This window comes from Rana temporaria, chromosome 13 (assembly GCF_905171775.1).
Source record: "Rana temporaria chromosome 13, aRanTem1.1, whole genome shotgun sequence".
Classification (NCBI taxonomy): Eukaryota; Metazoa; Chordata; class Amphibia; order Anura; family Ranidae; genus Rana; species Rana temporaria.
In genome coordinates, this window is record NC_053501.1 from 94,617,007 (window position 1) to 94,641,303 (window position 24,297).

General features: G+C 42.7%; 1 protein-coding gene across 2 annotated transcripts in view; it reads right to left on the reverse strand.

The window, feature by feature from the left end:
• Positions 1 to 287: 287 nt before the first annotated feature.
• The window catches only part of LOC120921150 (T-lymphocyte surface antigen Ly-9-like), a 62,391-nt gene continuing 38,381 nt past the window's right edge, over positions 288 to 24,297 (reverse strand). Inside the window, exons 3-6 of one of the 2 annotated variants that reach the window (XM_040333843.1) lie at positions 20,049 to 20,318; positions 9,246 to 9,392; positions 2,975 to 3,030; positions 288 to 791 (exon numbers count right to left, since the gene is read on the reverse strand). In XM_040333843.1, coding sequence (XP_040189777.1) covers positions 717 to 791; positions 2,975 to 3,030; positions 9,246 to 9,392; positions 20,049 to 20,127 — 357 coding nt within the window. In that variant the 5' untranslated portion in view covers positions 20,128 to 20,318 and the 3' untranslated portion in view covers positions 288 to 716. Of the gene's footprint in view, positions 792 to 2,974; positions 3,031 to 9,245; positions 9,393 to 20,048; positions 20,319 to 24,297 lie in introns of those variants that run through there. The other variant, XM_040333842.1, reaches the window with a different exon arrangement.

Genomic DNA, 24,297 nt, shown 5'->3' on the forward strand with positions numbered 1-24,297 from the left:
TCGACCAGAGGTTCGATAGACACAGATTGCTATTGTCAGCGTCATGTCGAATCTCCTATCCATATCGAACTGTTGTAGCAACGAAAACGAAAATGAAGCATTTTTTTATGTCGGATCTTTCAGATTTCGGATTCTGCATTAAAATGATAATGAAAATACTGGAAATTCAGACGAAAATGCATTCGGACGAAAACAAATTCACATGTCTAGTTGTTGTTAGAAACCACCAGAGTGTGGCTTGGCCTGTGAGCGAACCCTGGAATAATAATGCTATGTGAAAACTGATGTCTTTGGAGTGTGACCAACTTGTTTATTCCATGTGGTGAGCATTAATGACCTCCACTGGCAGGTATCTGAAACCACAGAGATGGGTGGATTGAGGTCTTTGAGTGGCAGTTCCCTTTGGTACTATGTCCAGTTTCGGTTTGAGAATTGAGGGCGTTGAGTGCCAGTTCTCTTGGTACTATGTCCAGTTTCGGTTTGAGGATTGAGGGCCTTGAGTGCCAGTTCTCTTGGTACTATGTGCAGTTTTGGTTTGAGGATTTAAGGCCTTGAGTGCCAGTTCTCTTGGTACTATGTCCAGTTCCAATTTGACAGGTTCATCTGGAGTCAGGCCACTTGGACATCATCTTGAACCTTGTTTCTAAGAAGGCAATTTAAACTTGGCTTCGTAATCCATCCAAGACTTCCAGTCATAGTTTTGAAAGTTAACTTTCCTATATTATTTCAGAATCTTTCTGAAGAGGGAATGTGGAAGAAAGTTCACCATCATCAAATGCCATCTTGTCATCCTGTGTTGCACAGAGAAAGGTAATAATAATTCTAAGTCATGTTTAAGTCTTCTAATAAAAAAAGCTAAATTCTTAGTGAAATGCCTAAATTGCTAATTGTAGTTAATTTTATATAATGGCCCATATAATTAATAATAAATTCACTGTAAGGCTTAAAAAACAGAGCATTCTTTAATCCCCAAATAATCTGCATGTCTAACTTCCATACCAAACTAAAAAAAAAAAAGTTCTTCTTAATTTAAAGTGTTACTAAACCCAATGCTTTCTTTTACATTAAAATTCTGCCACTATATACATTTTTGGCTGATCTGTATACCATGGTCATGTGATAAACTGCAGATCAGGTCAGCCAGAGTGCTGAGTGTCCAGGTAGGGGGAGATTTCCACTACAGCATGCTGTTATGAATTCATTCATACATACATGAATCAAGATATGACATCCCACCCCTGTTCTTTTTTTGTTACTGGGCATATAAGAGGAGGGAGGGACTTGGCTGTCTTTTAGGATCTATATACACGTCCTAAATGTGTGATGTCAATATCATTTGACATGAACAGCTCAACTCAAGAAGGAAATGTTCTCTCCAGCAATAGAGCCAAAACTGATCATGTGCAGGAGGACTACCTTGACTGCCTCTTATCCCCTTTGCTGTTTGTTCTGGTGATAACAGTCATTGTGACAAACGGGGACAAATCTCTCCAATGGCGACTCAGACAGTGGTAGAAACATGACAGTTTCAGCCCTACCCTATGTAGTGTGATGGACGTACTAAAATGAATATTTTATTCTATGCTATTTTATGTTAAGCTAATTATTTTATTAGAACCTCTGAAATGTTGTTTTACTTTTCTTTTATATTCTTATATATTGTTTTTATTTCCTTTTAATTGCTTGATCTATATAAGATATAATACATATGCATGTGTGAAAAACATATATCACAATAGTGTTTGTTTTCCTTGAGAATTTATATCAGATATGATGTCTTAAAAAGTTACGACTCAGCATTGGAAAAGGGAAGAGCTGTTCAGCTGCCGTTCCCCCCCCCCCCTTGTTTCTCTCATTCCAAAACCCCCCTTCTTGTTCCTTGCTCTGTTTATGCTAAATATGGACTTGCAAGAGGAAACCGCCCCTCCCCCTCCTTGTCCTCGCTTTACTGAAGGAACTTTTATGCCTGAATGACACGTGGACTGTTCGTACTATGAGAGCCCCATACCTTATATGGACTTACAAGGAGAGTGTGCAAGTACAGACGTCACAGGGGGGCGTGTAATAAGGGGCTGAATAATATGAATTGTATAGACTGAACCAATCTGTATGCTTAGGTGTATGATGTCATGTTGTTAATAAAAGGAGCCGCTCAGGCTCCAGCTAGTTCTCTTTGTTGGCTGAACGCTCAAAGGTGAGGATGTGAAATCTTTAGTCTCTCTGGTTTTGCATATCTCACTATTATGAATTTGGGTCAAACGGCAGAAATGGGGTTAAGCCCTGAGAATTGTGTCAGGAAATCAATCATTATCAGTAGGTACAATGGTTGTACACTTTCTTAGAATCAGTGTCATTAGGGTTCAACTTCTTGAACAATTTATTACACAGAGAGGATTGGGAAGAAATATCAACCAGCATATTTCTTGTGCTCAATGGTCTAACGCTAAGGTCCTGTTCACAGTACGCAGGTTTGGAATCACAGGCCACTATTCTTAATGGCACCCCAAACCTTGTGTTATTCTGTCGCGAATTGCACATTTAAAAATCGTGCTAAGCTGCTCGCCCAAAAAAGAGCAGCAGCTTCTTTTGAAGTGAATGGGATGCCCTATGCGCAATATGCAAAATCACATGAAAAATCACGCAACCAAAATTGCAAGAGGGAATGCCCCCGCTACGTGATATGTTAACAGGGTCTAATATAGAAGAACAGTGGGGCAGACATGCAAAAAGACACTTACTGCATATAATTTTAACTAACCAATTAACAATGGACAAAACTACAAGTACAAAATCCTGTGGTTATGGATTTCCACCTCACCATTCCCACCAAACTATTACCATTATTAGTTTCCACTCAAACGATTAAGAAAAGCACATAACCTAACATTATGTATGTTACTGCTAATCCTAACATGGCTGCACTTTCTCTTTACCATATGATAATTTTACAAAAATTTGAAGTATACCAGTTTACCTCTTTTTCATTATGAGTTGAGGAAAACTCTTGATACTCTTCTGAAGGGTCTATATTTTAAAGAATAAAATGTTATCACATTGTCATGACACTATAGTACTAATGGAAGAAAATTAAAATTTCATATAACAATAGCAGAAGTATTGGTACACATGCAATCACTGTAGTCTGAGTTGGTGAAGAGAGGAGGCACAAAGGGAAGCTGATGATGCCCCCTTTTATCATCAAAGAGCAGGTTTCTCTAAAGCCCAACTCTGGTGAATCTGAAAATTACCCCCTTGCAGTGGGGCTGTGCCTGCAAAGGATAATTGCTTGCTTAGGCCTAAGGGAGATTACAAGTGTAAACCATGCGCTACACAAGCATTTTACTTACCTGAGCCTCCTCTACCCAGGTAGACAGCACTCTTCAATGTTCCATCGAAGGACTGTTCTTCAGCATCCTCACTTAGAAGGGCTGCATTGGTCTTGATGACATCAGCACCTAAGAGCATGGGGAAGAAGACATTCTGAGGACCGGCCTAGCAGCAATGAGGAGCAGAGCATTGGGTAAGTACATTTTCTTTTCTATGCCCTCAGACTTTAACAAACAGCCCACCTTCAATGAGCAGTTTTCATGTTTCCCAGGGCTAGGCTTTAAAAAAATATGTCACACTACAACTGTTAAAGTCATGTACAAATGTGTTTTAAATTTAAGTTACTTTGTTTACATTTTTGAACAAATGTTTAGTGCCAAATAAGACCCCTTTTATCCGCTGATCCCCGCTCAGCCAGCAGATGGCTGGTCCATGTCTGCTCTGCTTATGCAGAGAAGACACAGCCCACTCTATTCTATGGGTGATTGAATGTAAATATCCGTTTACTCCCAACTGCCATCTAATCCGATCCGCCAGACAAATAGAGAACGGATCCCCATTTGTCTGTTTTTAGCCGATTGGATCAGATGTCAGCGGGTGTCAACAGACACATGTCTGTTAACATCCTCCCCTCTATAGAGGGCAATGGATGGTCGGACTGGGTCTGCCTAAAAAACTGACAGGTGGAGCTGATCATTCTGCCTGTGTGAAAAGGGGCGGTAATCAAAGATTATGCAAAAAGTTTTTATGTTCACCTTTTTTACATCGTATCTACATATCAGTTGCATATACAGTATATGTTGTATTTTATAGCCCTGGTGAAGGGGGTTTTATAGAATCCCTTAGAAATGCATCAACTAGATCAGGGATCCTCAAACTATGGCCCTCCAGCTGTTGCGGAACTACACATCCCATGAGGCATTGTAAAACTTTGACATTCACAGACATGACTAGGCATGATGGGAATTGTAGTTCCTGAACAACTGGAGGGCCATAGTTTGAAGACCCATGAACTAGATTATGGATCCTTTGTCAAATAAACATATCAGGACTTTACTGCATGTTCTGGTGCTCTCTTCCTTCTAGATCTTATTCAGTTTGTTCTCTAAATACTGAAAAGGGGATATGCAAGGCCTGATTTTAGTAGCATAATCAGAGCTTTTTTTCCTCTGAGTGTAGGAACTCCCCCTTTTGGGTCACCCCTTGTGTCCGCCCCCTACCCACCTCTGAGCACTGGTCTTTGGTTCCACCCCTTACCCACCTCCCAATACCAACACGTTTAGAGAATGCATAATCATTTGGTGATGCTAAGTAATTTGTATGCAATTTGTTAATGATAACAAGAAGAGAAGGAAAACATGTTCCCAGCAGCCAGCAACAATAGACTCCCCCCCAATAACAATAGACTTCCCCAATAAAAATAAACCCCGTCTCCTAGGCAACAACATACCCCCCTGCAATATAACCCCAGAGAATCACCAGATCTCTAAGCAGCCAAAATCAGCAGACATTCCAGCAGCCAAAAAAAATAGACCCCTCCCTCAATAGTAGATCCCTCCCAGCCACAGTTGACTTCCCCAGTATCAATAGATCCCTCACCACATGCCAGCACCACTTGCCATTACATGCTGGAGGTCCCGGGACTGTGTTAGAACATTCTACTAGATGTACTGTTTGTGTCATTCAAAATTAAAATTAGGAACATTTTTGTGTTATTCACAAATTTGGATGTATCTGAATTTCCAAATTACAATAGTAATTTTAAATAGTATTTTAAATTAACGAATTTAAAATACAGAAACAAAATTTCAAACAAATTTTCGAATCGAATTTGAATTTTCAAAAATAATAAAATAGAATAAAAAAATAAAGGAATAGAATAGATAAGAATATAATAGACTAGAAAAGAATAGAAAATAAAAATAGAATAGAGTAAAATAGGAGGAGCCTCACCAATAGCAGCCTTTCTACCCACATAAAAGCAAGCAGGAAGTGGCGTGACATCACTTCCTGAGGAGCCAATCACGGTGAAACATAAGTCGGAGCGGAGGATCCATAATTTCCGGGTCCATATCCGATACCCCACATCAGGCTTTGCCCTTCGGAGCGAGACGAGGAATGCAGGCCACCCCCAGGGATCAGCTAAATCACAAATGCTGTTTATACCTAGTACCAAGCCAGGCACTAATACATGTAAGTGTAACTGCCATCATTGCTGCTGATTTTACTTTATTACAAATTTACTACACTGTGGCCCGGATTCACAAAGACTTACGACGGCGTATCTCCAGATAAGGCGTCGTAAGTCCGAATGGCCGCCGGCGTATCTATGCGACTGATTCATAGAATCAGTTACGCATAGATTTGGCCAAGATACGAGCGGCGTAAGTCTCCTATGCCGTCTTATCTTGGGTTGCAATTATTACGCTGGCCGCTAGGTGGTGCTTCCTTGATTTCCGAGTTGAATATGCAAATGAGCAAGATATACGCCAATTTACGAACGTACGTACGCCTGTCGCAATTAGTTACGCCGTTTACGGAAGTAGTACGCCGGCGTAAAGATAAAGCTGCGCCCTAGGTGGCGCAGCCCATGCAAAGTATGGACGTCGGAATGAGCGTATCTTTTTACGTCGTTTGCGTAAGTCGTACGTGAATAGAGTGTGCGTAAGTTACGTTCACGTCACAGGCATTGAGCCGGCGTATCTTTGGACGTAAATACGACATGATACTGAGCATGCGTGCGCATGCGCCGTTCGTTCGGCCATGCATCTACATGGGGTCAAGCCTCATTTAAATACAACACGCCCCCTACCAGCCTACTTTGAATTATGTGCGCTTACGCTGGCCCATTTACGCTACGCCGCCGTAACTTAGGACGCAAGTGCTTTGTGAATACAGCACTTGCCTCTCTAAGTTGCAGCGGCGTAGAGTAAATATGATACCCTACGCCCGCGCAACGGAAAACAGCCCTACGTGAATCTGGGCCTATGAGACTTTTATCCGTGTCTCCTGTGGAGTAATTTTTTACATTCTAGCCCCTTCCTGAGTGGCCATTGGAGTGGATTTAGGCCATTAGCGGAACCAATCTGTTGTTCCCAAAGCGTTATTTTGACTGTCCTATAAAAAGGGGTCAAACAGCTCTGGTGAGTGGCCATCTTCATACTGAGCACTCGTGGTGGAAGATCTAGAAGTTTTATCTCGGAGCATTCCATTCTGGTGTTGGGATTTATACTTATGAACTTTATGCTTGCTTATTTTTTCATTAACCTCCCTGGCGGTATGATTCTGTCTGGAATTACGTACCAAAAGCGGTACAATTATTTTGCAAGGAAATTTGGCGTTTTACACTGTAGGCCTGTAATTTTTAGGAATAACTCACTTAAATCTGACCAAACAAGAGTCTTGTAGGCATCCCGGGTATGACATTTAAAAAAAAAACAAAATTATAAATTATAATATAATAAATAATTATAACAAATAATAATATAATTATAATAAAAATTATTCAATAATGTAATCAACTCAAAATCACTGAAATTTGCTCAGTTGCAGAATTGTCGCTGTCATTATTTTATTTTTTTTATGACAAATTTCCCCACAAATCGCTATCGCACAATTCTGCAAGTGATTATAATTTATTATCGCTGTTTTCTAGCTGATCTAAAACCATTTTTGACATAAAGGGACACTTTTGGACAATCTACAGTTTGCAGGCAGAAAGAACAGTTTTTATTATATAAAAGTACATGCAGGGCACTGGGCAGATCACTAGGGACAAGGGGGTGTGTATTTTTTACATACAGTATACTGTATGTATAGTGTTTGTTTACTTTTTTGAATTTGGCGCCGTTCTCCGCCCCCGTGCGTCGTAACGTCGCAGGGAACGGAGATCGGCGGCACACGGGGAGACTGTGAATCGAGCGAGGAGGACCCGCTCGCTCACACAGCGGGATGGCATCGCTGGATCCAGGGACAAGGTAAGTAACTTGCCTGTGGATTCAGCGAGCAGGTAAGCCGCGCCGCTGCACACTCTGCACGTCCACCCCGAGAGTGACTCGGGGATACCGATCCTAACATTGAAAACCCACCCCGAGTCACGCTCGGGTTTACCGCTAAGGGGGTTAATGTGCACATTTAAGTTTGATATAATGTTTTCTTTGTGCCAGTTTTTTACATGAACATGTATAGCACCTTATTCTTTATTGTATAATTCTAAAAAAGAACAGAAAATAAAGGAAATTATGAATAGAATAAAATAAAAAAATTAAATAGAAAAAAAAATCGAAAGAATATAACCATCTTCTGAAATTCGAATTTCAAATAGAATAGAAAATAATAAAATAGAAAGAATATAACATTCTTCCAAATTTTTTATTTTGAATAGAATAAATTCAAAATCATATAGAATAAATTGGAAAGAATACAACCATTTTTCAAAATTTGAGTTTCAAATAGAATACATATTAATTTTAATAGATTAGAAAATAAAATAATAGAAAATAATAGAACAAACAATAAAAAAAAAATAGAATAGAAAGACTATAACAATATAATCAGTTCCTGAAATTCAAATAGAATAAATTTGAATTCAAAAGAATAGAATATACTAGAATAGAATAGAACAAAAAAATTAAATAGAATCAAATAAAAATAATTTAACCATGTTCCAAAATTTGAATTTGGAATAGAATAAGTTTGATGTAGAATGCAATTTGAATACAATTCAATTCAAATTTGATTGCGAAACAAATCGATTGTGATTTTCCGAATTCTATCGAATTCGGAAAACAAAACAGATGGCGGAAAAAATCAATGAAAGTAAATAACGAATAGAAACAAAACTATTTATTTTCTTCTGCACGTGTCTATTTTCTACAGCAGACTGTACAGAGCTGTCAGTGCATAGAGCGTAAGCATTACTCATGCAGTTCCTCCCACCTCCCCATAATCAGTAAAATACATTTATCTCTGTTGGATGTTTCCAAATGTAGATTAGGGTGGAAGCTGGTGGTCAGGCTATTAATTAATTGTGAGCAGGGCCAGAAAACCACTGAGGCCCTGTACACACGACCGAGTTTCTCGGCAGAATTCAGCCAGAAACTCGATCAGAGCTGAATTCTGCCAAGAAACCCGGCCGTGTGTACACTTTCGGCCGAGGAAGCCGACGAGTTCCTCGTCAAGCCAAATAGAGAACATGTTCTCTATTTCCTCGTTGTTCAATGAGAAAAGTTGGCTCGCCGAGATCCTCGGCGGCTTCACACAGAACTCGACGAGCAAAACGATGAGTTTTGCCCGTCAAGTTCCTCGGACGTGTGTACGGGGCCTGACTGTGGCTCCTGGACACACAAAGACAGTGATCAGTTCAGAGAACTGATAGAGGAATTTTTTAGCAGACTGAACCTCCTTTAACACTTAAAGCGGTCCTCCACCCTAAAGTGGAGTCCCGCTGATCGGAACCCTCCCCCCCTCCGGTGTCACATTTGACACCTTTCAGGGGGGAGGGGGGTGCAGACACCTGTCTAAAGACAGGTATTTGCACCCACTTCCGGCCACACGCTACGGGCGAAAGACGGGCATTCCGTCACATCCCGTCTGTCGCCCGTTGTGTGCTGGGAACACTCGGCTCCCAGCACACAGCGTGTGAGCCAATCGGCGGGCGCAGCGCGACTCGCGCATGCGCCGTAGGGAACCGGGCAGTGAAGCCGCAGCGCTTCACTTCCTGGTTCCCTCACCGTGGATGGAGGGGGGAGCAGCAGGGTGACGAGCGATCGGCTCATCCTCTGCTGCGATCACCGCTGGACTCCAGGACAGGTAAGTGTCCTTATATTAAAAGTCAGCAGCTGCAGTATTTGTAGCTGCTAGCTTTTAATATATTGTTTTAGTGGCACATCCGCTTTAAATTGGCCTAGTGTACTTACAGTTCTTCTGTAGTGATATGACACGATCTGTTTCCTGAACACTTTTTTTAAGTACTGTTTTCCGAAGTATTATACATGAAGCAATAATAAAAAACAAAATCGCAGCGACTACAGGCCAGTGGTGCCGAGTATGATGACTTTCTGTAACTAAGCAAATAGAGAAAATATAAATCATATTGTTAAATTATGTTTTAGTTTAGCATACAACTATAACAGATGTTTGTTAACTTTTTTTGCATTTCCATGCAATTAGTATATTAATATTTCATTATATAAAGATATAGAATATGCGTATATAAATCTGCATTTGTATCACTGTTTAGAGCTTCACTCTTTTTACTCGTCACACCTTAGAGGCCCTCATGGGAGGGTGTTATAATAGGTTTATGATATCACAGGCTCATGCCCCTCCTACTTCTTGCAACCTTTACGCCTAATGCTACAGTTCCAAAGCACTAAGGCTGCATTTACACCTGAGCGTAGCTTTTTCGGTCATTTTTTGTCGCACGTATTCACACGTATTCGCGCGTTTGCATACAGCGTTGTCTGACGTTTTTGAACTTTGTCGTTTTTTATTTTAGCCAATAGGAAAAAATTATCATCTCTTTCATCATTTGTTGCTATGTTTTTAGATTTTTTTTGGGTGAATATCTATTTCACAGAACACATTAAAGCGACAAAACGCCCGTAGAAACGCTCTTTGTCGCGCTAGACGCTTGAATCGAGTGTTTCCATTAGTTTCTATGGGAATGCAAATGTTCAAAAACACCCAAATCAGCCCGATTCGAGTGACAAAAAAGGGTCCAGAACTTGTTTGAGCTTCAGGCCTTCGGCTTCAGACGTTTTGGAGTGGAGATGTGTACCATCTCCGTTGAGAATAATGGATTTTTTCCCCTCTAGCGTTTTGGAGCTTCATGCTTCAGGCTACAAAAAGAACGAAAAAAAAAAACAAAATCTGCGCTATCGTGATAGTGAGCAGCTACACACAATCCAGTGAGTGAAGGAAAGCAAAAAAAAAAATACAAAAAATACAAAAATGTAGCGCTAAAAAATAAATGATAAGAAGACACTGATTGTCTATGTTCAACACCAATAAAGCAGTGCAAACAAATATAAGTCCATGTGATTCTCATAAACCCAATAGATGAATGAACTGATGATCATTAATAAGAGGACGCTGATTGTCTATATCCAACATCAATTGAGCTGTGTACACAGGTGTAAGTCCATGTGAATAAACATAAACTTGATAGATGAATAAACCAATTCCGACTTCCAATTATTTCAAACCCACGGTGATTCTTAAACTAAACATGTGGTGATAATATCCGCCACCAGAGGGGGAGGCTTACCAGATATATTGAACCCAAGTGAGCATACGCTCAAAGGGTCAATAAGGCTGAAGGTATGTAGATGAAAAGATGTACCAGCAAAAACCAAGTGTGCGATCGGCAGGAACCAATGAAGTCTTCACTTGATAAGAGATGAGGGAGGTATCAACAGCTTGGAGATGACTCATGGAAAGTCAAACCATATCCAGGGTACATGGAGGAAATGAAAGGCACATAGTGTGATTCCGTACAAACATGGAATGTTTAATACCGGTTAAAAACACTTAGGCTGCATTCACACTATAACGTGGCCTACGCGGCGTATTTTGCCGCGATTTTTAAACTTTTTTTTTTTTTTTTACAAATCATTTTACATTGATGTCTATGCCGAACGCCGAAAGCCGCCTGAAAAAAAGGGTCCGGGACTTGTTTTCAGGCGGCAGGCGTACGGCGTTTCGGCGTTCGGCGTGAGATGTGAACCATCTCATAGACATCAATGTGAATTCGCCCCTCCAGCGGCACGAGCGTCGCGCTTCAGGCGTATATACGCCTAGGTGTGAATGGGCTCTTACAGTTAGTTGAATAAAAAAGGACATCAATGTAGAAATGTGCATGGCAGCAGTAGATTCAGGCTACAAAACGCTCAGGTGTGAATGCTCAAACAAGTTCTGAACCCTTTTTTGTCGCTCGAATCAGGCTGATTTGGGCATTTTTGAACGTTTGTATTCCTATAAAAAATGTATGGAAACGCTTGATTCAAGCGTCTAGCGCGACAACTAGCAATTCTACGGGCGTTTTTGTCGCTTTAACCACTTCCCCACCAGCCGCCGTCTGGAAACGACGGCAAGGTGGTTGCTTAACTGGGGGTCGCCGTTCTGAAACGGCGCCCCGCAGAAGCAGCAATGCGCGCCGCCTCGGGCGCGCACACAGAAAATTCTGTGCGCGCCGGGTCTATGAGACCCGGCGCTACACAGATCTAGGTAAATGACCAGCAACAACGGTCATTTACCATGTGATTGCGCCGTCCAATGACGGCGCGATCACAATGTAAACAAAGGAGGTCAGGGAAAGTTTACCTCCTCTCCTCTCCTCACACAGTATCAGCGGGAGAGAAGAGGAGATAAACTGTGAGTTTATAGTGCCCATAGTGTCACATCAGTGCCCATAGTGCCACATCAGTGCCCAATCTGTGCCCTAAAGTGCCCAATCTGTGCCTAAAGTGCCCAATCTGTGCCCAACAGTGCCACATCTGTGCCCAGTAGTGCTACATCTGTGCCGCATCAGTGTCACCAGAGCCGCACCAGTGTCACCAGAGCCGCACCAGTCACCAGAGCCGCACCAGTCCTATAATATTGCCACAACAGTGCCGTACCAGTGCCGCCTGTGCCCACCAGTGCCGCCTGTGCCCACCAGTGCCGCCTGCGCCCACCAGTGCCGTCTGCGCCCACCAGTGCCGCCTGTGCCACCAGTGCCGCCTGTGCCACCACGGGCCACCTGTGCCCACCAGTGCCGCCTGTGCCCTCCAGTGCTGCCTGTGCCCACCAGTGCTGCCTGTGTCCACCAGTGCTGCTAATCGGTGCACACCAGAGCCACCTGTGCCCACCAGAGCCACCTGTGCCGCCTGTGCCCACCAGTGCCGCCTGTGCCCACCAGAGCCACACCCGTGCCACTACAGTGCACATAAGTGCCGCCTGTGCCCACCTGTGTCCACCAGTGCCACCACAGTGCTCTGCAGTACAGCCTCACCAGCCACCAGTATGGCAAAAAAAATCTTTACCGGCGAGCAGGCCGTACATCTTCTACTTGCCATGAGCGATGAGAGCAGCGAGGAGTCTCTGTCCGATTCTGATTCGGCCTATGAACCTGTTATAGACAGTGGGTCCGATTCAGAATCTGAAGAAGAACATGTGCCCAGGAAAAAAAGGGGTGCTGGCGTGGAGAAGCGGCCTACTCCCAGACGCGCAGGGCCGTCCACCTCAAGCGCTGTGCCTACCACCTCAAGCGATGTGCCGTCCACCCCAAGCGCTGTGCCGTCCACCCCAAGCGCTGTGCCGTCCACCCCAAGCGCTGTGCCGTCCACCCCAAGCGATGTGCCGTCCACCTCAAGAGCTGTGCCGTCCACCTCAAGAGCTGTGCCGTCCACCTCAAGAGCTGTGCCGTCCACCTCAAGCGATGTGCCACTGCAACAAAGCCCAGGCACCAGTAGGGTGTCATCTCAGCCCCAAAGGGATAGGGGCCATGCCAGCCTTCCCTATGGCCTTCAAAACCCCCTGTGGCTTCCCCCTAATTCCGGAGCAGCAAATATCCCCCCCTTCACTGCCCAGCCAGGTGTCCAGGTGAACACAGAAAACTTTTCTATGATTAATTTTTTTAATTTACTTTTCACCAAAGATTTCCTATCCTTCATTGTGGCCCAGTGCAATCTCTACGCACAACAGTACGTAAGAAGTAACCCTGGTTCCAGATATGCCCGCCCCTTTGAGTGGAGAGAACTAACCGTGGACGAATTTAAAATTTTCTTAGGCCTAACCTTTACTATGGCACTTTAAAAAAAAAAACAATTGTACTCCTACTGGTCCACCAAACCCATTCACCACATGCCAATCTTCTCCTCCCTTATGCCAAGATCCCGATATTTAATAATTATGCGGTTCCTCCACTTTAACGACAACGCTTTTGACAAGCTATATAAAATTCGGCCACTTCTAAATTTTTTCGCTCAACAATTTCCCCAATTATATACCCCTGACCAGAACATATCTGTGGACGAGTCCCTTGTCAAATTCTCAGGCAGGCTGGGCATCAAGCAGTATATCCCCAGCAAAAGGGCCCGATATGGGGTCAAAATGTACAAGCTTTGCGACAGAGCCACAGGGTACCTCTACTCATTCATGGTGTGTGAAGGGAAGGACTCCCAACTGCATCCCCCTGAATGTCCAGAGTATATGGGAGTCAGCGGAAAAGTGGTCTGGGATCTGATGTATCCACTCTTTGGAAAGGGATACCACCTTTATGTGGATAATTTCTACACCAGCTTGCCCCTGTTTCGCTGTCTTTACCTTCGGAATACCCCAGCATGTGGCACAATAAGACCCAACAGGAAAGGCTTCCCGCAAAAACTGGTGGATCAAAAGCTCAGACGAGGGGAGTCTGCAGCATTGAGGAACCAGGAGATATTGGCTGTCAGGTGGAGGGACAAACGGAACGTCCACATGCTCTCATCAATCCACAATGACACCCACGTGGAAGTCCCCAAAAGAACCGGCCCAATCCAAAAACCAAAATGCATCTATGACTATAATTTGTTCATGGGGGGAGTGGACTTCAATGACCAGATGTTAGAACCCTACCTACCCACAAGAAAATCCCGCCACTGGTATAAGAAAGTGTCCATTTATTTTTTTAGTTTGGCCTTCTACAATTCCTATGTAATTTACAAAAAATCATCCGAGAACCCCGTATCATATCTGGACTATCAAGAAGAAGTCATCACCGCCCTTTTGTACCCTGAAAACCCACCGGAAAATATTCGCTCTGATTCTGTGAGCAGACTGCACGAGCGTCACTTTCCTGAGCAAACCCCCTCCCGTGAAACAGGCAACAGAAATCAGAAGAGGTGCCGGGTGTGCTCCAGAAGAGGAATTCGAAAAGACACCACGTATTACTGTCCCGATTGTCCTTCCCAAACAGGCCTCTGTATTGGAACATGTTTCCGCCGTTACCATACGTTTCTTCATTATTAGGGACGTATGGTAAACGCAATTCTAATTTCCTGTAATTTCCCCCCCACACCCCTTATGCCACTGCACTCATACCTCTGCCTTCTCCGGAACCGACCATGGCCTGTTATACGACCACTCTTTTGCCTAACCCTAAACATACTTCTGCCTTCTCCGGAACCGACCATGGCCTGTTATACGACCACTCTTTTGCCTAACCCTAAACATACCTCTGCCTTCTCTGGAACTGACCCTGGCTTGTTATATGACCACTCTTTTGCCTAACCCTAAACTGTACCTACCTCTGCCTGCTCTGGAACTGACCCTGGACTGTTTGACCACGTTTTTTGCCTGCCCCTTGGATTGATCTTTTACCCTGCTATACTAGTGGGAACACAGGGGTCTCACATATGTGAGGGGCTCCAGAATTGTTTTTCTGGATGAAAAAACTAATTTTCGGCATACCAGGCAATGCAAGACACTGGGGTTGATTTACTAAAACTGGTGCACACAGAATCTGGTGTAGCTGTGCATAGTAACCAATCAGCTTCTAACTTTAGCTTTTTCAATTAAGCTTTGACAATAAAACCCGGAAGCTCATTGGTTACTATGCAGAGCTGCACCAGATTTTGTGTGCACCAGTTTTAGTAAAATTCCCCCTCTGTGTCCTGAGACCTTGCCTGATTTGCCTAAGGCAGCTTTGTATTCTATCTATCTATCTATCTATCTATCTATCTATCTATCTATCTATATATATATATATATATATATATATATCTATATCTATATCTATATCTATATCTATATATATATATATATATATATATATATATCTATATATATATATATATATATATATAGATATATATAGATATATATAGATATATATGTATAGAGAGATAGCGATAGATAGATAGATAGATAGATAGATAGATAGATAGATAGATAGATAGATAGATAGATAGATAGATAGATAGATAGATAGATAGATAGATATAAAAATTATATAGGCTATACCCAGGGCTTTTTTTCAGGGGGAACTTGGGGGAACTCAGTTCCACCAACTCTGGCTCAGACCCTTTTGTGCCTGCTCACCACAATCACTTGTAAACACAGAAGTCTGGTTTCTGTGTTTACAAGTGACAGCTCTACACTCTGTGTGTAACCCCCCTGAACTCTGCACTCTGTATGTAATGCAATTCTGGTATTTAATGCCCCTTTAAGACCCTCCTACTGTTTGTGAAATCTGAACGGGTCGTGGTTGAGTTCCTGCACCTATTTTCTGAGAAAAAAAGCTCTGGCTATACCTATAATAGAGTGTCATATTTCACTGCTCCAGTAAATCTTTATTTGACGGTTACGTTTCTCTGGGATTGGGCTGTTAAGAGCTAGTTGTTTGAAGACTCCAGACAAATAGATTCATGTATTAAGCATATTACTATTCAAATTGTACTTTGCTTAATTTGTACATAATACATTTATGATAATAACAATTCTAATACATTTTAAACTAATCACTAAAATGTTATAAAAACCATAGCATGTAATTTAAAATTGTTTTGCTTTTAATCAGAAATTTTATGTAAATGGTGGCCCTTCCACGAAGGTTATCGTGTAGACATCTCCTGTTATAGAGAGACAACTGTCTCCAAAATGTGCTCCTGCATTCTCACCCGGTCAATACACCCCTGGTGGAGACTATGCCAACATACATCACACAAGCATGGTCCATTGCTATCACTATCAGAAAGCTGGTTCAGAGTAGTAATGTGATACCGTTGCTGGAGCGTATAGACAGGAAATAGCTAAAAGTGGCTAATATGGCTACGAGGCCATAATAGGTCAATGATGTCACAAGCATCCCACCCTTTTGGATACATGCAGCTGCAGAGCGGGAAATTCTTTGGACTCAGCTAATTGAGCAGGAGTGATAGTTTCTTTCCAGGTTCAGACCTAACCTGAGCTCACACTTAAAGCGGGAGTTCACCCGAAAACATTTTTTTAACATTAGATTGATGCTCATTTTGTCAAGGGGAATCGGGTGTTTTTTTTTTTTTAAATCGAAGCAGTACTTACCGTTTTAGAGATCTTCGGGACTGGGCGTTCCTATTTGATCGACAGGCTTCCGACGGTCGCATACATCGCGTCACGAGTAGCCGAAAGAAGCCGAACGTCGGTGCGGCTTTATACGGCGCCTGCACACCAACGTTCGGCTACTTTCGGAAAATCGTGATGCGATGTATGCGACCGTCGGAAGCCTGTCAGAAGCCTGTCAATCAAATAGGAACGCCCAGTCCCGCAGCCCATACCTGGAAGCGGCGGAGAAGATCTCTCTCTCTAAAACGGTAAGTACTGTTAAAAAAACAACCCGATTCCCCTTGACAAAATGAGCATCAATCTAGTGTTAAAAATTAACTTTTTGGGTGAACCTCCACTTTAAAGAAGTTCTAAACCCACAGGGCATGCAACCTAAAACAAAGACACCATAGTACAGCAATGTGCCCACATCTCAAAATGTAATCTATGTTTTTTTACCCTGCACCTGTATGAGCCCTGTCAACATAGGATATGGGTGGGTGGATCTCAATGACGGAGCTTGGGAGGCCTCGGGAGGCATGATGTCACAGCACTCCCATCTGTACATTCCTCCCGGCAAGCAGAGCTGCGTGGACACATGCACGGACATCGGAAAGGGCTAACACAGCCAATCGGATGCTTTCCATATCATACGGATGACGAAATCACTTTAGGTGAAAGGAATATGAGTTCCTTAAAGGGGTTGTAAAGATACAATTTGTTTTTCCTATATAGCTTCCTTTACCTTAGTGCAGTCTTCCTTCACTTACCACATCCCTCGATTTTGCTTTTAAATGTCCTTATTTCTTCTGAGAAATCCTCACTTCCTGTTGTTCTGTCTGTAACTCCACACAGTAATGCAAGGCTTTCTCCCTGGTGTGGAGTGTCATGCTCGCACCCCTCCCTTGGACTACAGGAGAGTCAGAACGCTCTCTACGTTGCAGATAGAGAAAGTAGCTGTGTGTTAGAGGGCGTCCTGACTCTCCTGTAGTCCAAGGGAGGGGGCAAGCACAACACTCCACACCAGGGAGAAAGCCTTGCATTACTGTGTGGAGTTACAGACAGAAGAACAGGAAGTGAGGATTTCTCAGAAGAAATAAGGACATTTAAAAGCAAAATCGGAGGATGAGGTAAGTGAAGGAGGACTGCACTAAAGGAAGCTATTTAGGGGGAAAAAATTGTACCTTTACAACCCCTTTAATAGTTTCTTGCACTGTACATTTGTGACAAAGAGAAACTAGTAAACATTTCCAGGGACAATTTGTCCACATTTAAAAGAGGGGAAGAAAGAATAGTTTCTGAGTTTTCAAGCCTGGGACAACTGACCACATGGGGTATTATTAGGGTCTGGGTGGCTAGAATGTCATGCAAGAAGAGGTCTGGGATCAGATCCTCATTGCAAGGGAGATGGGGGACATTTGTAAAGTCTATGATGAATTGGAGCTTGGGAAGACAACTGACTCCAAGATAATATGCAATTTTGGTAAATAAATCATGAAAAAAAAGAAAATAAACTTTACGCATTGGGACACAACACCAACCCCCCTTCATCAGGGCTTAACAGAGGCTAAAACTTGGATCGAGACTATAGGGGCCTCATAGATTGACTATATGGCCCAGATTCTCGTAGAACGGCGTAACTTAGGGCGGGCGTAACGTATCTCATTTACGTTACGCCGCCGCAAGTTTTTCAGGCAAGTGCTTTATTCACAAAGAACTTCCCTGTAAAGTTGCGGCGGCGTATCGTAAATCACCCGGCGCAAGCCCGCCTAATTCAAATTAGGCGGGTAGGGGGCGTGAAGCATTTAAATTAAGCGCGTTCCCGCGCCGAACGTACTGCGCATGCGACGTCTGTAAAATATCCCAGGGTGCATTGCTCCAAATGACGTCGCAAGGACGTCATTGGTTTCGACGCGAACGTAATTGGCGTCCAGCCCCATTCACAAACGACTTACGCAAACAACGTAAATTTATAAATTTCGACGCGGGAACAACGGCCATACTTAACATTGGTTGCTCCTCATATAGCAGGGGCAACTTTAAGCCGGAAAAACCTAACGTAAACGTTGTAACTTTACTGCGTCGGCCGCGCGTACGTTCGGGAATTTGCGTATCTAGCTAATTTGCATACTCTACGGGGAAAACGACGGAGGCGACACCTAAAAAAAAAATGCATTTAAGATCTGACGGCGTAAGAGCCTTACGCCTGTCGGATCTAATGGATATCTATGCGTAACTGATTCTAAGAATCAGTCGCATAGATACGACGGCCCAGATTAGGACTTACAACGGCGTACATGGCATTGCGCCGTCGTAAGCCCTTTGAGAATCTGGGCCTATACGATTAAACTTTCCTCGTTGAGTGACAATGTTACATTTGCTGCTCAATAACTGTTAAATTGTCACTCCATGAGGAGAGTTTAATGCTTGTTCTCTTATGAAGATCTACGGGCAGGGCTGATCCGCCCTATAGACTCACTATGCAAGCTGCTTAGGGCCCCGCAAAGCTGCGGAGGGCCCCCCAAATTACTACAGGCCCCGTCTGGTGAGAAGTAATTTTTGGCCCCTCACCTCGCTTCTCAACTCGCTGGCTGCATGGGAGAAGAGGTAAGGAGTCAACACCCCCGAATTCTCACTTTAATGTAAGATGTCATTTCCGACAGCAGGACACCCCTCCCCCCGCTTCTCAACTTTAAAATACTTGTCATTTTGCTTAGGGCTCCATCAAAGTTTTTTTTCCTGTTGAGCCTTGAAGAAGAGGGAGTGGTGTTGCCCCTTATATGATTTATTTATTTTCAATTAAAATTATCTTAGACTATTTAATTTGTATTTGGTCTGGCACTCTTTTCTGTATTTGATGACGTTTGATGATGATTGAGCTAATGTGGATGTTCTTTGAGGAAGCCATGCTGCATAGAAGCAGTTTTGTTTGAAATTGCCCTTTATCTGACTGCACATACATGTTTGAAACTTCACAACATCTCTTTAAATATGTTGTTTTGATGATCAATGATGAAGCATGCCAATTTCCAGTTGGGTGGCACACACTACAAGTATCCACCTGGGGTAGAGGAATCTGGGCATTCACATTGGGGTTGTAATCCCAAGAACGTTGTTGCTTCTACTAATCGTATTAGTTAAAAATATGTGTTTTTCTGATAAAGTTGTATTTTTCCATGTACCTATCTGCATGCTGTGGGTGTCCCAAGAACCCTTTTGCCACGTACACACGATCGGTTCATCCGATGAAAACGGACCGATGGATTTTTTCATCAGATATCCGATGAAGCTGACTTTCATCAGTCTTGCCTACACACCATCAGTTAAAAATCCGATCGTGTCCAACGCGGTGACGTAAAACACAACGTGCAAAGAAAAATGAAGTTCAATGTTTCCGAGCATGCGTCGACTTGATTCTGAGAATGCATGGATTTTAGACCGATGGATTTCCCCACAGACATTTTTTTCTATCGGTTTTTTAACCATCAGAACATTTTAAAACAGATTCTATTTTTTTTCACCGATGTGAAAAAAAAAACGATGGGGCCCACACACGATCGGTTTGTCCGATGAAAACCGTCCATCGGACCGTTTTCATTGGACGAACCGAACGTGTGTACAGGGCATTACACAAATACAACCATACCAATACTGTCATTAGTGTAATTCAATCTCACCTTTTTGCTGACATGGATTTAATGTAACAGAGACATTCTTCCAGTCAGCAGGGTTCTGTACAATGCATAAAACTTCCATAGGTTATGACTGAAGTGCCATCTGGACTGTGCCACCAATACTTTCATACAGCTGGTATTCAGAGCCATTCCTGTATCTCCAGGTATAAGACACAGATGTATTTCCTGTAACATCACAATGAAGTGTGACATTACACGTCTTACTGGTTCCATCCTCATAGACGATTCTTATAGTTGGAGAAGGAACAGGTTCTGAAAACAGAAATAAAACAGCAATTCTAGGAGCGAAAGTAAAATAATCCAGTAAACTCAAAGCTAGTAAAAAAAAAAAAAACACAACTACTAAGCTAAATTCAAAAGTCTTTTAGCTTATTGTAATAAGGAATGTATTTCCATATTCCTGCTTTTTGGACATACATTGTGAAACACCACCTTAAAGCATATCTAAACCCCAAAACAGTAACAAGAGAGAGTATTTAGCACTGACACATATAACCCCCTACAAAATAAATAAATTGCAAGCTATCACTCCAGGTTAACTCAAATAACACCTCAAAAAACATTTAAAACAAATTAGTGCAGCGCAATACTAAATGTCCATAAATTAAATTAAAATAAAATGTCCATAAATTAGATAGAATCATAGGAGTCCATTAGTGCATGTGAAAAAAGCACAAATCCTAGAATGCAGTAAAGGGGGCAGATCCACGTGCCTTTGCGCCAGGCGCAGCATATCTAAGATACACTACGCCGCTGTAACATATCTTTTTTTTTCGAATGCTCAACGAATTCCCGCCGTACGTTACGGCGGCGTAGTGTATCTTTGGCGGCGTAATGGCACGGAATTCAAATGGATGTAATGGGGGCGTGTTTTATGTTAATACGCCGTGATCCGACGTAAACAACGTTTTGTTTTAACTGCGCATGCGCCGTCCGTGGGGGTATCCCAGTGCGCATGCTCAAAATGAACCCGGAACAAGCCAATGCTTCCGACGGTGACGTCATTCTAGGCAAATCCCTATTCGCGAACGACTTACGCAAACGACGTAAAAAATTAAAAATTGTACGCGGGAACGACGGCCATACTTAACATTGAGTACGCCTCATAACAGCAGCTTTAACTATACGCCGGAAAAAGCCGAACGCAAATGACGTTAACAAAATGCGTCGGCCGGTCGTACGTTCGTGGTTCGCCGTAAATAGCTAATTTGCATACTCGACGCTGAATTCACCGGAAACACCACCTAGCTGCCGCCGAAATATTGCAGCTTAGATCCGACGGCGTACTAAGACGTACGCCTGTTGGATCTAGCCGAGATGCCGTCGTATATTGTTTTGAGGATACAAAACAAAGATACGACGCGCAAAATTTGAAATTACGCGGCGTATCAATAGATACGCCGGCGTAATTTCTTTGTGGATCTGCCCCACGATGTTTTGACAGGTGACAAAGATCCCTTCACCACACACAGATTGGCCTCTCACCTCATCCACTCGACCTAGAACAGGTCACAAAGCAGTGAACCCACACTCGGGGTATGAATGAAAATCCTGCACTAATGCTGAACTCATCCAATCGACCAGTATACAGGAATAAACCCACACTCGGGGTATGAAGCAAAATCCTGCACTTTAAGCTGAACTCCACCGCACATAAAAAACACAAAGGAAGCGATCTAGTGCTCTCTGTATGTAAATTTAATAATAAAAAGGCAAGTAAGGTACGTACAATCTATAGCACTCTATTGTGAGTGCCAGCATCAAGTCATGTAATAGTTTCCAACCAAAGCAATGGCCGCGGGTGACGTCAGATGTGACTCCTCCCCCGTACGCGTTACATCCGTGGGCGGGACTACCCTGCGCTGAAGAAGTCCTGTCACCTGTCAAAACGTCTTCACTGCATTCTAGGTCTGTGCTTTTTTCACATGCACTAATGGACGCCTATGATTCTATCTAATTTATGGACATTGTATTTTAATTTAATTTATGGACATTTAGTATTGCGCTGCACTGATTTGCTTTAAATAAATCCCAAAACAGCATTTTAATATACTGCAGATTAGCAATTCTTAGATTTGGTGGCTACATTTCAGCAAACTCACCCAAAACAATGCACTCCATGTGTGACTGACATATTATCTCAACAGTACTTAAACAATTTTAAAACATTTTTTAATGGTTCCACTATCTCTAGTGTCCAGTACACACAATAAGGATGAGACAATGGGGCAGATCCACAAAGCGAGTACGCCGGCGTATCTACTGATACGCCGGCGTACTTTCAAATTTCCCACGTCGTATCTTTAGTTTGAATCCTCAAAACAAGATACGACGGCATCTGGGTTAGATCCAACAGGCGTACGGCTTTGTATTTAAAAAAGAGTGCACCAAAAAAACGCTCAAAGGGGAACTACACAGTGCACTTCCCGGCGCCAAGAAAAGGACTTTAATATAAGATATACAGGAGATGGACTAAGTCTAAAACATATAATATATATATATAAAATTAACAGAAATATCTAAAATCTCTGCCAAAACCCGGAAGGTGATATATATATATATATTGCAGCAGCTATTTAAAAATAGATAAAGCACATCTATTAAAAGTATAAACAGAGAATCAATCAGATAAAACCAGTAAATAATGGTTGTATAATGATAAAACAGCGCTAAGCATAAATAAAAACATATAGATAAAACGTGTTGGAAAAAAGTCCATAGATCAGTGAATCAAGCAAAAGTTCAAAATAATAAAGGAAATGTTTTCCAGGAATGGTAGTACACCCTCCACCGATTTCCAATCTTCACCAAAACGTGAGACACACTTCCCCTCTGGGGTTTACACTCACCAGAAGATCAATAAAGAAAAGCCTTTCAAATATATCGTCCTGATCGGACCTCCAACCGCATTCCAGAAGCAGCAAGGGATTTTTTTTTTAAAACTCCAAACAGGGGTTCATAGAAAAAACAAAGGGCACCAAATAGTGTAATATCGCTTTAATAAGTAAAAATCCCGTATGATAACACCCCCCGCTTCCTATCTACGTACAATGGGTATACTTGTAAATGAGCATAAGAATAAAAGAGTCAACTTCACCGCTCTCCTCCACACACAGGGGGTCGCGCTTGTGCTGGATGCACGCTGCTGAGGACACCTGGTCTGATAGGGATGGTACAGCAGTGGAACGCACTCTTCACAACTTCCTGGATACGCCGTCGTAGCCACGCCCTGACGCGTTTCGTCACATCTGTTGTGGAAATTTGAAGATGTATTTAATATGTATTGTCATAGTGTCACCCATGGTTGGTTCTCCCTCAGCCCGCTCTAGAAAGCTGACTGGGGCAGACAGACTTGTGGAGATACACTTCCTGATTTGGAGAAGGGTGTTTGTGGAGGGGGGTGTCGGCCGGCGAAAGGGCCCCTGTGTGATGCACAGATATTCGCCTTCTCGGTGCGTCCGCTCTGCAAGCGCATTGTCAATTTAGCTGGTGTGCGCTCCTGTCATCTCTCAGTACCTGATCAACACTGTTTTGTGATGTGCGCCTACACCTGCAGATAAGCTCCTCCCATCAGGAACTGTATCCTATTGTTATTGATTATTGCTGTATTGTTATTGATTATTGCTGTATTGTTATTGATTATTGCTGTATTGTTATTGATTATTGCTGTATTGTTATTGATTATTGTATTTTGTTATTGCTGTATGGAATCCCTGTTGGAGGGGTTTCCATATATGGGCATCTGCTGGGTGAAGCTGACACCCTGTGAGCTCACTTCCTATGAAGGTGGTCACATGTTGTGACCTCACTTCCTACTGAGTCTTTTAATTAAACTGCCTGCAACCGTCTAAGCATTGTTCCAATCACATGTCTGTGATTGGTTCTTTTGAATGTATACACCATGTCTGATTGGCTGTTTTGTAAAGCCACCACCTTCTTTTGTTATTCAAATTGACATAAATAAAGAGAAAAGGAGCTTGAGGGCAGAAGAGATGATGACTGAGAGCTGAATGGAATGAGAACATGCTGGTGTGAGGTCTCTTGCTTGTATGAATGGCAGAGAATGATGGTGAGTGAATCTATTTAGTTTAAATATGCATTATTTCATTAAGATGGATTCTGTGCTTAATAGCACAGGGCAAAATGGCGCTGTGCTCTGCGTACAGCCCAGCTTTTTGCCACGACAGTTAATTGGCGAGCCAGGTAGGAGCAGACTGGGCCCCTTTGGGTA